We start from the raw sequence: 16,828 nt of genomic DNA on the forward strand, positions 1-16,828 counted from the left end.
TCCACTGTGATTCCACATTAGCTACTCTAAATAAGGAAAGAATCAGACAAACAAGCACTCAAGGTTTCATTCTTTACATTGAAAAGACTCGTTACAAAAGACAAAAATTGCTTCTTCGGTGTACTAAATGCCTGTAGTCTTAATTGCCCTAATTCAGAGTTTTAGAGAAAGAAGAAAATGGAAACATTAGTGTTTGTCAAAGAAAGACTGGAAGGAAGCATTGCTGAAATAGAAAGCTGTTTGTTTTTTAAAGAAGATACGTATCTTCTAAAAAAGCACTGTGAAAATGGTTCTTATAATCCCTTAAATTTCTTGTTTGACTGTTACCATTGAGCAGCAGTTCACATGGAGGGTGAACAAGCTGTATCAGAGGTGGTATACAGCAGGTTCTGATCAGTTCTGGAGAACCGGTAGCAGAAAATTTGAGTAGTTCAGAGAACCGGTAAATACCACCTCTAGCTGGCCCCGCCCCCATCTATTCTCTGCCTCCCGAGTCCCAGCTGATCGGGAGGAAATGGGAATTTTGCAGTAACGTTCCCTGGAGTGGGAAGGAAATGGGGATTTTGCAGTAATCTTCCCCTGGAGTGGGGAGAAAATGGGGATTTTGTAGTAACCTTCCTCTGGAGTGGGGAGAAAATGGGGATTTTGCAGTAACCTTCCCCTGGAGTGGAGTGGGAATGGAGATTTTACAGTATCCTTCCCCTGCCACACCCATCAAGCCACACCCACCAAGCCAAGCCCACAGAACAGGTAGTAAAAAAATTTGAATTCCACCACTGACCTGTATGGAGTTAAAAGGAGGCGAATCGGAGAGCCAAAGGATATGTTATGGATTTGTGGAAACAGATTTTGGTAAAGGCTGCTTTGCCAAACTAAATTGGGAATTCTGGGGGTTTAAACTAGGCATTGCAGCAGAGCGGTAATGCTGTTCTGAAAGCATAATGAGGGACAGTCTTGGAAACTAAGTGAAAGACTGATCATGTTGCTGTCTGACCACAAGCTTGTTCATGTTTGATTCTTGGGAAGAAGCAAGGTCAGGCACTAAGTATTTATACTGGAAAGTAATAATGCACTTCAGAAAAATGAGGGCACAGGAGTTAGTGGCCTTATGGTTGGTGAAGACCACAAGTTATCTTTGAGCATTGAAGAAAATGAAAATAATCCTATCTGTTGATATACTGCAAATACAAACTGAATGAAGATATGGAAAAAAAAAAAAAGATTGTGAAGATGATACCAAGCTAATCTGAGGCTGCAGATTCTTCAGGATTATGAAAAATAAACAAGCCATTTACAGTACTCCTGTGAGCCAGCTGGTCAACATATTTGGATGTCTCCACCTCTCCACAGAAGTGTTTCATTTTTAAATTAATCATGGGGGGAAAATGAGCATTGACAGTTTGGTTTTGGTTCTTTGAAGTCACCTGAAAAATTATTATTTTTTTCCTTGAAGCCATCAGAGTTAATACTTTGCTCTCTTTTCGAGATCAACAACTCGTCAATAAAATCCAAGAGAAAAACTGGACACGTACAAAGATCTACTGACCTAACTCATCTGCAACATAAGACTTTCTAGTTTTGGTGGATAACTTCTAATCAGACCTGGCATTCAGCCCCTTTATTTGAAAAATAAAGTAGTGAGGTAGCACAGTTCATAGGAGAGCTTAACTCTTCAAACCAAATTAGCTTTTCTGCCACTCAGGAATTCCAATACAATGGCAGATAATATGACATCACTTGCTACCTGCCTAGATATAGTTTCCACCAACTTAATGAATTGTAAACCATTCACTCAAACATGCACAAATTATTGAAAACCTAGGCTAGGCTTTCTTTTATAAATGCTAATAGCAAACTATTGCACAGGTATAATGTTTACACTGCTGGAAAGAACAGAAGGGAGCAACCCTCTTCCTAGTTACCTGTTCCTGACCATGAATGGAACACTACTTGTTTACCACAACTTTACTGATCATATCTGAGGATAAAAGTGAATAAAAACATCTTTAGGTGAGGCGAGGGAACACGTGAAGAAATTTACTAAGAAGGAACATGCTAGTCAAGATCAAAAGCCCATTTCAATTCAAACTGCCTACCAAAGGTATCATATGGGAAATAGCATTCTCCAAATGGTCTTCTTAATCATTATGGTTCAACGCCAGGCTGTCTGACTCTGAAGGCAGTGTGACGTCAATATGATTAGGAGCCATAGTTTTATCCTTCAATCAATCTGTCTACACAATTAAAGCTGTCAGAATTTATGCCCATTACATCATGTGAAGTGAATTCCAGAGTTTATCCTCTAAGCCACGAATGTCAAACTCAAGGCCGGTGGGCCGTATCTAGTCCACGGGGTACTTAGATCTGGCCTGCAGGGCCGCCTGTAAACAGCAAAAGACATTTGCAGTGCCTCTACCAGTGAAAATGGAGGGGCCTTCCCGAGCTCCGTTTTTGCTGGCAGAGTGCTCAGGTCACCACAGGCGCCCCTGACATGAGTGACATCGAACTGGCCAGGACCACCTGGGCCCCCAAGATCAAACACAACCCTGATGTGGATCTCAATGAAATCGAGTTTGATACCCCTGCTCTATGGGAAGAAATCCTGTTATTTTCCAGCTATGAGTTTTCTACCATTCAGTTGGTTAGATGATTCAGGGATGTGTATTATGAAAAGCGAGAAAGTGTGGCCTTATATTTTGGGGCAACTAACAAGAGAAGGTTTTTAAACATTTATTCTAAAAATATAAACTCACCTTAGCTACTCAACATTGTCTTGTTGTAACTAGAAGACATTTTCTTCCCTAGGATATGTACCAAGTGATTGCATGGACAACATGATTCAGTGGAGGCAAGAGAAATATTAATTAGTCATCTCTAGGATATTTTTTCTTTCTTTGGAAAAGGATGGGCATTGAGACTAATTAACTTGTGCAGTCTTCAGTTCTAAAAGTTTACATGAAGTGTTACAACCAGTGTTTGAAAAAGGGTCCCAGAAAGAGTTGAAATACTACCAGTTCGGATCAGTTCGCACAAACCGGTAGTAATAAAAGCTACCAGTTCAGACGAACTGGTATTTCCGATGATCAGCTGTGCCGCACAATTTATATTCGCTAGAAAGCAGGAAATCCTGCTTTCTAGCAAATCTAAACCACGTGGCACAGCTGTTCCCCCCCTCGCTATTCTACTTACCTTAGAATTCTCCTTCTTCAGCGCTGTGCGATAGTGCCTGCGGTGCACATGCATGTGAAGCATACATTTGGTGCGCACTGCGTATGCGTGCACAAAACGCATGTTTGGTGTGTACCACACATGCGCACACGCAGTGGGCCAGTAGTGAAGCAAACCGGTAACAGACTTCAGAGCATTTCACCCTTGGTCCCAGAACTTCAGTCATGATAGAGTTCACTTGACAAAACTAAACATCCATAGTAGATGAAACCAAGGTAGACATATATACTCTAAAATTGCTTAGTGTTCAGCAGTCTATCCATCTATTTGTGCAGTGTGCTGATTAAACTACACTCCTCTCAAGTATGGTATCTGTATTGACTTGTCTTCTGCTGTATGACTTCCAAGTTCCAACACTCCCATATTTATTGTAGCCATAGTCGATTATAGAGGAACCCTATATTAATTACAAGTGGCTCTTTTCTACTAATCTTTTCACTCACAAAATTAAACACCTAAACAAATCTTTCAAGGACATTTAGCAGGGATACTTCTGACCCTGACCCTTTCACATTTTAAGCAACCAAATATGCTTACATATATTAGGACTAAAAGAGAAAAATCAAAATCAAAAGTCAATATTGAAAAAGGCCTTTTGAAAAACCCCATGAGCTAGCAAATGGTTGGTCTTGGGTGATAATACACTTTTATCTATTGATTTTTCTTTTTGATTAAAAAATATTTTTACCAGCAGCTGATTGGTATAAAAAAAAGAAGTCAACGGCTTGCAAAACTATGCTATTAGGTTAGGCCAGGGTTGTCAAACTCGATTTCATTGAGGCCGCATCAGGGTTGTGTTTGACCTCAGGGGCCAGAGTGGGCATGGCCAACTTGATGTCACTCGTGTCAGGGGCATCTGTGGTGGCCCAAGTGCTCTGCCAACAAAAACAGTGTCCAGAGCTCCATTTTCAGCTGCAACGGTCTCCGACCATCCTCTGCCAGTGAAAACAGAGCCCAGGGGCGGCCCGCCCAAGCTCCCCCAAGCTCCATTTTTACTGGCAGAGGGCGGCAGGAGGTCATCGCAGCTGAAAATGGAGCCCGGGAGGGCTGCACGCAGCCCTCCCAAGCTCCATTTTCGCTGACAGAGGCACCATGAGCTGGTTCTTTGCTGTTTCTAGGATGGCCCCACTGGCCAGATCTAAGCACCCCACGGGCCGGATCCGGCCTCTGGGCCTTGAGTTTGACACCCCTGGGTTAGGCTATTCTCAAAAAGCTTCAGTTAATACCTTCCTTCTTCTTGAAAAACACGGGTCATGAATCATTTTTTCTTCTGTTACGCATTTTAAACTGTGTCTATCGTTCCTGGCCTAAAATCATGAGTAAAATACAAGAGTACGATTTTTTAATCTTATTTTATGACATAGGCCAAGGAAGCTGCTCAGAATTGCTGACAATTGAAATGGCATGTAAGAACAGTAAATAAAATATTTCGGGTAGGAAAAAAATCCTGTCCAGAAATAGCAATGGGTCCAAAATGAGGGAAGTAGGTTCAAGCCACAAAAATTACATGGTGTCAATTGCTTACTGGACACAATTTAAAGTCTTGCTATTGCATTCGTTTTAAAGGGTTTAAGGGAAGCCTCTCTCACTACAACCTTCTTAAGATCTACTTAAGGTCTCTTTGGACACCTTAAGGTCTCTTTGGACATGCCTCTATTAGCCTGTTAGCAAAAGGCTGGTCTTTGTGATATGAATTAAAAGATCCTGCCTTGTGTTGTTTCTGGGTAATGGAATGCACTTAAAGCTGAGTGTGTTTAGTTCTCACACTATTAGTGAAAAACAAATAAGACCACTGCAAAAATAAAGGGCAGATGGAAAGAGGCCAACATATGCAAAATCGGGGGACGGAGCAAGATGTACCCGCCCTGAGGCATAAAGAAAAATAAAATGCACAAAAGAGCTTTGTTTCTATAGGCTGGTTTTTGAATGACAGCAGGTGCTCTTTGTTGTTGTTGTTGTTATGTTTTCTAACTTCTTATTGCTTGTGGGGGACCTTTCTCTAGCTGCCCAGAGTCTTTAATTTGAGATAGAAAGCTTTTGGAATTCTTGTGATATGGCTCACATTCAGTTCTGCTTGGTTCAGTGAAACCAGTTGTGGTGTTTGGCTCCCACAAAGTGATCAGTAAAAACCATGTCTTTTTAGCCAGGATTTTAATAATTAAAGATTTTTAGAATGAAGGTTCTCATTAATTTGAACTGGAGTTTTTTTCTATTCTATTTTTTTCTATTTCTATTTTTTTCTATTTAAATTTCCATGAATATTTATCAGAATAAGAAGGTAGAGGAATCAATTGGATATAAGGGATGAAATAGAAGAAAAATATGCATTAGCAAATAATATGGTGAAATTGTGAGTAAGATACAATAGTATGATTTTTAATCTTATTTTATTACATAGGCCAGGGGTCCTCAAACATGGACCGGGGGGCGGATATGGCCCGCCGAAGCCATTAATCCGGCCCACACAGGACCACAAGGCTGCCCTGCCCACATCGCCCCACCTACCCGCCAGTCCCCACCTGCCTTCTGGAGGCCGAGGAGACCAAAAATGGGATGGGCGGAGGCCAAAAATGGGCCCATTTTTTGGCGGCAGAGTGGTTCTGGAGGAGTAGGAGGTCAAACACACACACACAAAGAGAGTGAGTCCCTCACCCTCTCCACACGGCAGCCACATCCATTCACTAACCTGATTTCCACCCCCAGGAGCATAACAAATTAAAGTTTAAAATTAAAGTTTAATTTGTGTGTATTGTTTAATGGACTGCTAAATTGGCCCTGCCCACCCAGTCACATGACCACCTAGCTACACCCACCCAGCCAGTCTGGCCCCCCAACAGTCTGAGGGACTGTGAATTGGCCCCCTGTTTAAAAAGTTTGAGGACCCCCGACATAGGCCAAGGAAGCTGCTCAGAATCACTGACAATTGAAATGGCATATAGTCCAGTCAATAAAACATTTCACGTAGGAAGAAAAAAAACTGAACTAAATGCCAGTTTCTGGGGGAAAAAACATCATAAAACATCAGTCCTGTGATCATGAGGTGCTGCAAACAGTCATAAATGAGCACCACCTCAGAGCACCCAAAATGCAATCATGTAATTGCAAGGGAGGCCTGGGTGTTGTAACTTCAGAACTGGGTCATAAAGAGCTTTTGGAAGTCCGTTCTAACTTTGACCAGTTACTAAGCATTAGTCAAGGGCTATTTGTATTCCATAAGGCAGGTTCACAAGTTTAGGATCGGTTTTGTTTGCAGTCTATGTTTGTAAAAACATGAAAAATAACTTCCCTCGACAATTTGAAGTCTCTATGACCTATTTTTAAATATTGCTTTTGAAGGGTCCATGTTCTATTTGCAAATGGGTTTTTTTTATAGTTCTTTCAGATATGAAATTTCTAACATAGAGAAAGGGCACCAGGATGTTGATGAATATATTATCTTCTAGAGACAAAACTGACAGGGTATTTGCAATGCAACCTCTGTGAAGCTATTACTCTGCCTAAAATAAAAAGTCATCGTGACAGAGGTGCTAATTAGTTAATCTGAACTAACTTTCAAGGTAGGCTGGAAAAGATCCTGGAAGATGGAGAAGTTAAAAGGGCAAGAACATAGACATTTGGTGATTAAAGAAAGTTGGCAATTATAAATAGGACGGTAAGAACTGGTAGAAGCATAGTTGGAAGACAGGTGTGAAGGAAGAAGGAACAAGGAAAAGGAGGCATAGAAAAATTAATGAGAAGGTACTGAGCAAATATTACTGTGGTTACAGTCAGATCTTGCAGTGAAAAGGAAATTGAAATGCTAGAAGGATGATCTGAGAAGGGGAAAGGCCCAGTAGATGGAGACAACAATGGCTGGAGGTGATCACGATAACGAAAGGAAAATCCAAGGTAGCCTACAGAAACTCTCCTATAAGGTTGTAAGGTCCCAGGAGTTTCCCAGAGCCACCAAAGAGAATGAGACTCGAGATGAGACTTGCAAAAAGTAATAGCTTTTTATTTATGGTCAAAGTAAAAAGACTGGGTGAATACTATAGCTGAAACACACAGATAAAATGCATGTAAGGAATAGCCACACCGTTGCGAGAGTGGCTCAGAGTATTATATACATTTTACCCCATTAGAAACAAAGTCTACCCAATCAAAGACAAAGGTTCGTTACCAATGTGGTCTTTAAAGCGTTCTTTGTTTAGGCCCCTGTCTCTATCCACCTTATCTATGGAGCATTCCTATAGGGGAAGTTTCCCTCCCTGGCCAACTTGTTTATTCAGCAGAATGCTTTCAGGATTCAGAATCTATGAGGCAGGAAACTCCCTACTCTGGTTCCTTTATCTATAGGGGGCCTGATATTCCTGGGTAACAGTTTCTTCTATATTTTCAAGGATGTGCCTAGCTTTGAAGCCAAGAACAGAAGCGAGATAACAAACTTTGCAGTAATGCCAATCAGTATCAAGGCTACAATAAGCTAGAATTAGTTCCTAACAACTAATTTCTGATAGTATACAATAATATGAGCAGACGCCAATAACAAAGCTTAATTCCTAATAAATGATTTCTAGCAGTATATCATATCAGAAGCAAACAGCAAATATTGGTTTGATCACTATGGTCCTTCAAGGTCATAACAAGCAATCCCCAACAAAGTCAACAGCAAAGAAAGGGCATGAAAGCCACAGAAGGACTACACTTCCCCTTCCCCAGCATAGTGTATAAGGACTACAATTTCTATCATTCCTAGTTACTATGGTTTATGGCCATACTGATCGAGAACTGTAATCCAGATTCATGGAGATATCCATCGTATTAAGCAAGACTGATATATGCAACGTAAGAATTATTTATGTTTAGTAGTAATTACATAGAAGGACAATTTTGTCCTGTTGCGATTATTGCTTCTTGCTGCATCAGTCCTGACAATTGCTTCTATGATGCACTATTTTTCTGCATGGATGTATTTTTTATATGAGGAAGTATTTTTTTAAAAATCGGTCCTCTGCTGCTACTCTGAAAGAAATGACAGATTCTATGCTAATTTTTTTCCTTCATGAAAACACAAATGTTTTATTCTCCCTTTGTATATTTGTGTATACATGCACTGATGCATTGCATGAGAATGACAGTTTATGACTGATCCATATCTAGTGTTACAAAATAAATGGTCTGAAAATTAGGATTGATAAATCTAAATAAATGCAATTTTGATTTAGTGCAATATGTGGATCTTGCTATTATTTTTCAGTGGAATATTTGATTTAACTGCTAGGACACAGAAGTGAGGACACACACACACACACTTTTTCATGATGAGATTCAGACTTTCTAGCCATCAGCACTTGGCCAGTTGTGAATGTATTAAAGTTGCTTCATATTTCCTTAAAATTTGATTTCGCAATCCCTCAAGAATTAATTAGAAAACTTTTAGTGTTACTGTGAACATTCAACATCAAGGTTATTAACTTTCTAATGCATAAATCTTACAATAATTTAAATTGGCTGCCTTTAGGCTTTGCATTAATTTTATTTTATTTGTTTTTCCCCTTCAGAAAGGTAAGCATTAGAAGGGATTGTATTAACTACAATATGACAAGTTTTGCAATAGGACCAGCTCTTGAGCTGTTCACCTACTTTCTTAAAAAAACGTTTACTATGGTTCATTAAACAAACGAAAACTTCATCACAGCAAGGGGATTTAGATTAGATTTTTTTTCCTCCTTGCTTGAAAGACTCCATTGACGAACTAGCAGGAGCTGCCAAATCTATATTCCAACAGGTTGTCCAGAATAAAGAATGTAACCATTTCATTCTGAGATGCAATTTTTGCAAATTAAAATTATTTCTCCACGCTCCCTGCCACTCCATCATGCCTGAAGAAGATGGATGAGCTTCAGCCTAGTCGAAACCCTATGCTGTCCCAAACATCATACGCTAAACAGCATCTCCTTAACCTGGAGTTTGGGGGTGTGGGGGCACCTACAACTCAAGCTGTTGAAGTGGACCTGTGTCATCCACAGCCTGTTCACTTTGCAAAGAAATGGCATTTCAGTAACTGAGGAGATCTCTGAGGTACAGATAGAAAAAAGCGTGGTTGGGTTTTTTTTTTTTTGTTTTTTTTTCTTTCAGAAAATGAATTCATAACCCAGCAGCTCAGGAGACAAGATAGGCTGACAGCAATCCAAAGAGATGATTTTGATCTCATCCCCATCCACCCTCACCCAAGTATTTGGAAGCTTCTCACTTACCCAGAATGGGGATGATTCATGCTTACAGAATAGCTCTTTTTGGTGTGGGGAGGATGCACTGGAAACCCAAAGGGCAGCTTTGGGGCGCTAACAGGCTGGATGCTTTTTAAATGAGAACCTTCATTCTCAGCGCCTGGAGGCTGCGCTGCCTCGCCTCGCCTCGCCCCGCGCCAGACAGAGCCCGCACCCAGCTGATGCCCTGGAGGGAGGGGAACCCGCACCTCACCTCGCCCCCACCCACCCTCACCCCCCCTCCCCTCCAGCCTCCTGCATCAACGCAGGTCTTCGTGTTGCTAAGGGAGGACCACGTGGTGATGCTTTGAAGGAGGTGGGCGCAAAGGTCTCCCTTGACCCAATGAATTGGGAGGCTGCGCGGGCTCTCCGCGCTGATAGGGGAAGCCGAGCTGTCCGTTTCTGCCAGTTGCCAGTTCCCCGGGCTCCTGTAACCCGACGCTGACAAGTATATGGGGAGAGGGAGAAAGAGAGGGAGAAGCAGAAGGGAGCTGTTTGTACTGTCCTTGCGCAATGCTCCAGCTTGACTTAGAGCGAATACGTAGAGGTGCTATGCTCGAACGTGAAGGCTGATGGCGTTAGGATTCTCCCTGACGGGGTTAAGGTAAAGGATGGCCAGCCGCTCCCTGAAGATGAAAATTATTTAGGATCCCCCCCCCATGGAAGGATCAGGCCCGACGTGTCATCAAGAGCTTGATTCTTCTAAACTCAGATCCCTTGAAATCTGCGAGGAAGTGACCAGTCGCAGGGTGCAGCTTCCATAGTCGCAGAGGTAGGCGCCTGCCTCTAAGGTATTTGCATCCCCCCCAAAAAGCTACAGAGTTCAGTAAAGAGGCTGGAAAGAAAGGGAAAAAAACGCTGTATGCATTTAAAATTCGGTAAACAGAGCAGAGAAAATCCCAAGCACACCTTTATTCCGACTGCAGTGCAAAAGGCGATTCTTTCACCTGCCCTGCTTTTAAAATTACACCTTGTGGCCAACTTGAGTATTTTCTCCTTCAAGGTAAAGTTTCAGTGCTGAACCCATTTAGCTTAGTTACCAAAAAAGAAAAAAAAGAAAAAAAGCATTTGTAGAAAGGAACATGGTTGAGATGGATAGAATCATCACACCCAGGTTAGAGATTTTCCTTTCTGCTCATGGTCCTAGAACTAGAAGTGTCAGATGAATCAAGAGAGAATAAAAGGAATTGTTTCTTGTCACTGAACACGCTGGCTGATCTTGAAAAATTAAACAGAGTTGGGTTTCATTAATACTGGGATGGGAGACCACTAGGAAATCTTAGAACTATAAGCCGGACAAAGCAGTAAAAAAAAACCCTTCCATAAGTAGGAGAAAAACTTGTTCTATAGTGATCTCAAGAAAACAACTGGGATTTGCATTTGGGGGTTCCATCTGGAAAGGACTTAAAAGGGGCTATTGTTTAATATACAAGTAGCAATGGCTACATACTTTGATGATTTTCAAAACAATGAAGCATATTCAATGATGAGACCTCTACCTATTGTTACTCCCGATAATTAAACAAAATGTACACAGACCATGTACTATGAATGCCAGGGACTGAAGAACAACATCAGCCTTTTTTTATAGGCTTTTTGAAGGTGTCTAGTTAGTTCTCTAGTGTGACGTAGTAATTAACTGTTGGACTAGGAGGATCCGGGTTCAAGTCCAACCTCAGCCACTGGAATTCACTGAGTGATTTTAGACTGGCCACCTCTTGCATAACTCAGCTGAGCAGACACATATATACAGGGAGTCCTTGTTTATTGACTGCTTCATGAAGTGATTGTTCAAACAGTGCTGAAACCCCCCCCCCACACACTACAGTTAATCCTAGACATACGACCACAATTGAACCCAAAATTGCCCCATTTTCTGACCTTTCTTGCCACAGTTGTTAATTGAACTACTGCAGTTAAATTAGTAACACGGTTGTTCAATGAATCTGGCTTCCCCATTGAGTTTGCTTGTCCACAAGTTCACAAAAGATGATCACATAACCCTGGGACACTGCAATCATCATCGATGCTAGTTACCAAGTGTCCAAATTTTGATGACGTAACCATAGGGATGCTATAAGTGTGGGAAAATGGTCATAAGTCACTTTTTTCAGTGCTATTATAACATCCATCACTAAATGAACTGTTGTCAGTTGAGGACTACTTGTGTTTTGTTTGTTTAATTTTACTTTGCGACAGTCTTCACATTTACAGCCACTGCACCATCCCTTGGTCATGTCAGCCATTTGTGCGATTTTCAACCAGCTTGTGTCAGCAGAGTTAATGGAGAAGGTGGAAGTAAAATTGTAAGTCGCAATCGCAATTGCTACCAAGTGGACCATGTCACTCCAATTAATGACTGAAGGGGAAGTAAGGTCATAAACCAGGGGTGTCAAACACAAGGCCCACAAGGCTGAATTCGGCCCACGGGGTGCTTAGATCTGGCCTGCGGAGCCACCAGTGAAGACCGGCCCGCGGTGCCTCTTGCCAGTGAAAACGGAGCTCAGGGGGCCTGAGCGTGACCATCCCGAGCTCCGTTTTCAGCTGTGACGGCCTATTGCAGAGCTCTGCCAGCAAAAATGAAGCCCGTGAGGGCCACACACAGCAGTGCTAGCAAAACAGACTACTAGCAAAAGTGGCATATGATCACAGAAGTATCATGGAGCTGGCCACGTCCAACCCTCGAGGTCAAACACAACCCTGATGCGGCCCTCAATGAAATTGAGTTTGTCACCCCTGTCATAAACCTATCGCAGTCGTCTGATTTTTCCATTTAGTAACTATAGTGCTTAGCAGTTGAGTTGCCAGTCACAATTGTGGTCACCAAAAAAGGGCTGCTTTGTATAGGCTTCGATTCCTCTGTTTAGCAAAAAGTAGATCTTCTCTTAGTTTCTTTCTTAACTGCGATAAAAAAAAAGACCTCTAGCAAGATTGTGACAATTCTAGCTGTTACCTAACATGGGATATAGAGTGGACATTTACTGTAAATCTTGACAGGGATGAACTGGATAGGGCATAATACATGCCTATGTGGAGACCCAGTTCAAAGGGGTATGTAGTTAGGAATATAGTTCATAAAATGGACACACTGCAATTTGTCACATTGGTAGCTGTGCAGCTATATATCATATTTTTCAGAGTATAAGACGCATCATTTTTCCCCCTAAAAGGGGGTGACAATTTAGGTGTATCTTATACACCGAATGTAGCCCCGCCCACCCACTGGCCCCCATCCTTTGGCCTCTGCCTCCCAGCAGTTTACCTCCTTGCAGCAAGCAGTAAGAAGGAACAGCTCATTTCAGCATCAGCACAGCCTAATTAGCACAAGTTGATTGGATCGGCCTCTCGACTCTCAGCTGTTTTGCACGGGTGTCTGTTGCTTGCTGCAAGGAGGAAATTTGCTGGGAGCAGATTTTTTTTTTCCTTGTGCTAATCAAGCTATGCTGAAAACAAAAATGAAAGTAAAGCAGGCTATTTGCTGTTTGCTGCAACGAGGCAAAATTGCTGGGAGGCAGAGACAGATTTCTTTTTCTTCTTTTCCTCACCAAAAAAGGTAGGTGCGTCTTATAGTCCGGAGCGTCTTATACTCCGAAAAATACGGTAAATTTGATTTTTAAAACAAAACAGATCCCAAAAGTCTCTGATACACTTGAAATGGAGCAAGATTTCAGCTCTGCTCCCAGTTCATCATATGCAGGCCCTTTATGTAACTAAGCAATCTGCATTTCCAGTCTGATTCACAAACACTGGAATGCCTGCTTGTTAATATCTTATTGACAAAAGATGCCATAGAGACTTAGTTTCAATTGCCAGAGAAGCCTATTGAACACTAAAATCTATATTTGGAAGCTTCTCTAACTCACAATTATACAGTTGGAATGGGGAGGGAGATGTACAGGTAGTCCTCAACAATTCATTTAGTGACCAAAGTTACAATGGCACTGAAAAAAGTGACTCATGACCATTTTTTAGGACCATTGCATCCTTCCCATGGTCACATGATCAAAAATTGGATAATTAGCAACTGGCATATATTTATGGTGGTTGCAGTGTCGCGGGGTCATGCGATTACCTTTTGTGACCTTCTGACAAGCAAAGTCAATGGTGAAGCCAGATTCATTTAACAGCCATGTTACTGATTTAACAACTAGCAGGGATTCACTTAACAACTGTGGCAAGAAAGGTTGTAAAATGGGGCAATACTCACTTAGCAACAGAAGTTTTGGGCTCAGTTATGGTCGTAAGCCAAGGACTCCTTGTGCAGCTTTAGAGATGGAATTCACACAATAGCCCCCTTTCTGTTTTCCATGTTGATATATCCTTAATGGGATTAACATATATTAAAAAATCATATTTTAATATCTAGATAAAAGGCCAGGTATGCTGTCCCAAATGACAGGAAAAAAGTATAATATATCAAATGCCACATCATCAGGAAAGAGAATAAGTGAGACTGGAGTACAGTCAGTCCTTGATATATAACCATAACAGAGTTTGCCCATTACCATTGGATGTCATGTCCGCCCTGAGTCCTTCGGGAGTAGGGCGGTATATAAATAAAATAAAATAAATAAATAAATGACGGTTGTAGTACGAGTCAGTCACACAACCCAATTTTACATCCTCCTTTGTGACAGTTGTGGTTCGTTGTCTGAAAAATGAAAGTAAGTGCTGGTTTTCAGCAAAACCATTGTAAAATGCAGTTGCGTGACTACAGGATGCTGCAAACAGTTGTAAGGGCGACCATGTTGTGAGGTGGACAAAATTCAGTCTCATAATTGCAGAGGGAGCCCAACCATCAGAACTTCCTATCCAGGTCATAAATCCCCTTTTTCAGGTCGGTCATTGCTTTGAATGGTTACTAAGCAACCGATCATAATTCAAGGGCTATGGGTATGTTACTTGGAATCCTGACAGGCTTCCCGTAATATAGCTGAAATGGCACTAGAAAATCACATGTATTTATAAGATCAACATGTCTATAGAACAAGAATGGGAAACTGGTTTAGCAGCCATTGTTACAAGCATGTTGTTTCTCGACAATACGTTTATGGTGGTTGGACTCATAAATATTAGCTCAGCAATCACAGAATGACAAAGAAAATATTGGAGGACCAAGAATACAGATAAGATTTGTATTTTGTGTACTTGGCAACAGGGTGAAAAACAAAGAAATGGCATCCCTAAGAATAACATTCCCCAATATCTGATCAGAATAATTTTTTTTAATAAAAGTCTTTTTTCCCAAGTTTTATAGATTTTGCTGTGATGAAGAAAAGAATTAGCTGTAGAAAACACAGATTGTCAAGCAAAACATGAATTTATCTTTATGGAAAAGTATGAAGCTGGGCTTTTTTATGCCAGCATAAATTGGTCCTCCAGACCTCGACACTTTTACTATACTATATTAATCCAATAGCTTGTATGTCCTCCAAATACATTTATAGCATTGGCTTCAGTTTATTGCCTTCATAAAGTTCGTATCAGCTCACTGAATTTCAGACTGGTTTGTTCATTCTTTGTGAAGGAAGTTTGTCATAGATCTTGCAAACAAAACATAACCTATTAAAAAGGAAGATCTCCAATAATTTCCATTTTCCGTGAGAATCCCACATGCATCTCAAGTAGAGGGTGTAAAATTATATTCTGGTAAATGATGTTACAATTATTTTCCTCCTTCAGAATCAAAAGTGATAGAAAAGAAATGTGTTTAAAATAATACTCGTATGACACCTTCTGGTGGGAAGTCAATAAGCTCTCATAATTACTTCAACACCAGTGAGAGGCCTCACCAACAGAAAATAGGCAGATCTCCAATATGGTTTGAAAAATTATACACATTTAAAATTATCTCTCCAGGTTCTTTGGATTAGAATTTCAGTAATCCAATGAGTGAAATTTATGGAAACTGTAGTCCAAAATACTGAAGATTTCCTATCCCCACCTTATATCATGCTTGCTTTTAAGTTGAAGTCCATTATAAACACATAATATAAATATATAAACACATAATATGCATATTTACATCCAAATTATAACAAAGGGCCAATCTTGACCTCTTTAATCTTTTCCAACAAGAGATTGTTGGAAACTCTTGTAATTCTTATTATCCTAGCCTAAATCTGAAATTGAGGTACTTCAGCCATCTAATGAGAAGACAAGACTCTGATGTTGGAAAAGATTGAAGGCAAAAGGACAAAGGTATGGCAGAGCATGAGATGGCTAGATAGAGTCATCAACACAACATGAATTTGGGCAAACTCTGGAAGACAGTAAGGACTGGGAGGCCTGGCATGCTGTGGTCCATGGGATCACCAAAAAATGGACACAACTTAGTGACTGAACAAAAAATATTTCCCAAGATTTAGCATATGCTTTGGGACTGCCAGACTGTGGAGAATTTTGGATCTTTGCCTACAATGGAGGAATGGATGGTGAAAATAATGGAACTTGCTGAGATGGCCAAATTGACTGATTTAATCAGAGTAAAGACATTGACTATGTTTAACGACGACTGGAAATTCCTTATTAATGTTTTCAGAGACCTGGAAAAAAATGAAGTTATAATAGTTTTGATGATTAGAATAAAAATAATAGATTACAGGAAAAACGTAAACAATGCTGTAACCATAGAGTAAGAGGTTGATTTATATGTATACTTATAACTGCTGTAAAAAAAATCAAGTCACTTTTTGAATCTTTTTTCTTTTTTTCTTTGAATTCTTCTGCACTTTTTCCTTTGCTCTTTTCTTCTTTCTTTTTTTCACTCTAAATACTAGTCTTGTTAGGTGTTTTTTTTTTTCTGTTTTCAAAATTCTTATAAAGTTAATAAAAAAGAAAGACAGCTTCAGATCATCATCATCAAAATATTCTAGCCTAGCACTTGTGAAGGACTTTAATGGGCTTTTCAATATTGGGATAATTTTTGTAAGTAAATGATCAGCAAATCTATGTGGCTTTTTTCTGTTAGAATGTAGTCAATTTCATTTGGAATGCCAGTATTTACTAGAGAGAGCCACAAGCTCTTTATAAAAGAAAAAAAAAATGGGAACAGAAATTTCATTCCCCCATGATTCTAGTCTCCACCCAAGTCAATTACAATGTTTTCAATAGATTTCTTAAATTGCCTCCCTGCTTTTAATTTCTACCATCCATCTACTGAAAAACAGAACATCAATTTTCTTCTCTTTATTGTTTACAATTACTTACTTACTTACTTACTTACTTACTTACTTACTTACTTACTTGTAGACTGCTCATTCCTGTAACCTTTGGATGGCTAATAACATCAGGATAAAATAAAATAATCCAAGTACATATTTAAAAAATGACAAGCTAAGAAACATAGAAAT

At 40.3% G+C, this 16,828-nt stretch overlaps 1 protein-coding gene across 2 annotated transcripts in view; it reads right to left on the bottom strand.

Moving 5' to 3' along the window:
• Positions 1 to 9,818, bottom strand: part of ERICH3 (glutamate rich 3) — a 78,683-nt gene extending 68,865 nt beyond the window's left edge. For both annotated transcript variants that reach the window (XM_060689983.2, XM_060689982.2), the window contains exon 1: positions 9,465 to 9,818. In XM_060689983.2, coding sequence (XP_060545966.2) covers positions 9,465 to 9,484 — 20 coding nt within the window. In that variant the 5' untranslated portion in view covers positions 9,485 to 9,818. The remainder of the gene's footprint in view (positions 1 to 9,464) is intronic.
• Positions 9,819 to 16,828: the final 7,010 nt, after the last annotated feature.

The sequence above is a fragment of the Pantherophis guttatus genome, chromosome 3 (assembly GCF_059756535.1).
Source record: "Pantherophis guttatus breed Tessera chromosome 3, ASM5975653v1, whole genome shotgun sequence".
In the NCBI taxonomy this organism is placed as follows: domain Eukaryota; kingdom Metazoa; phylum Chordata; class Lepidosauria; order Squamata; family Colubridae; genus Pantherophis; species Pantherophis guttatus.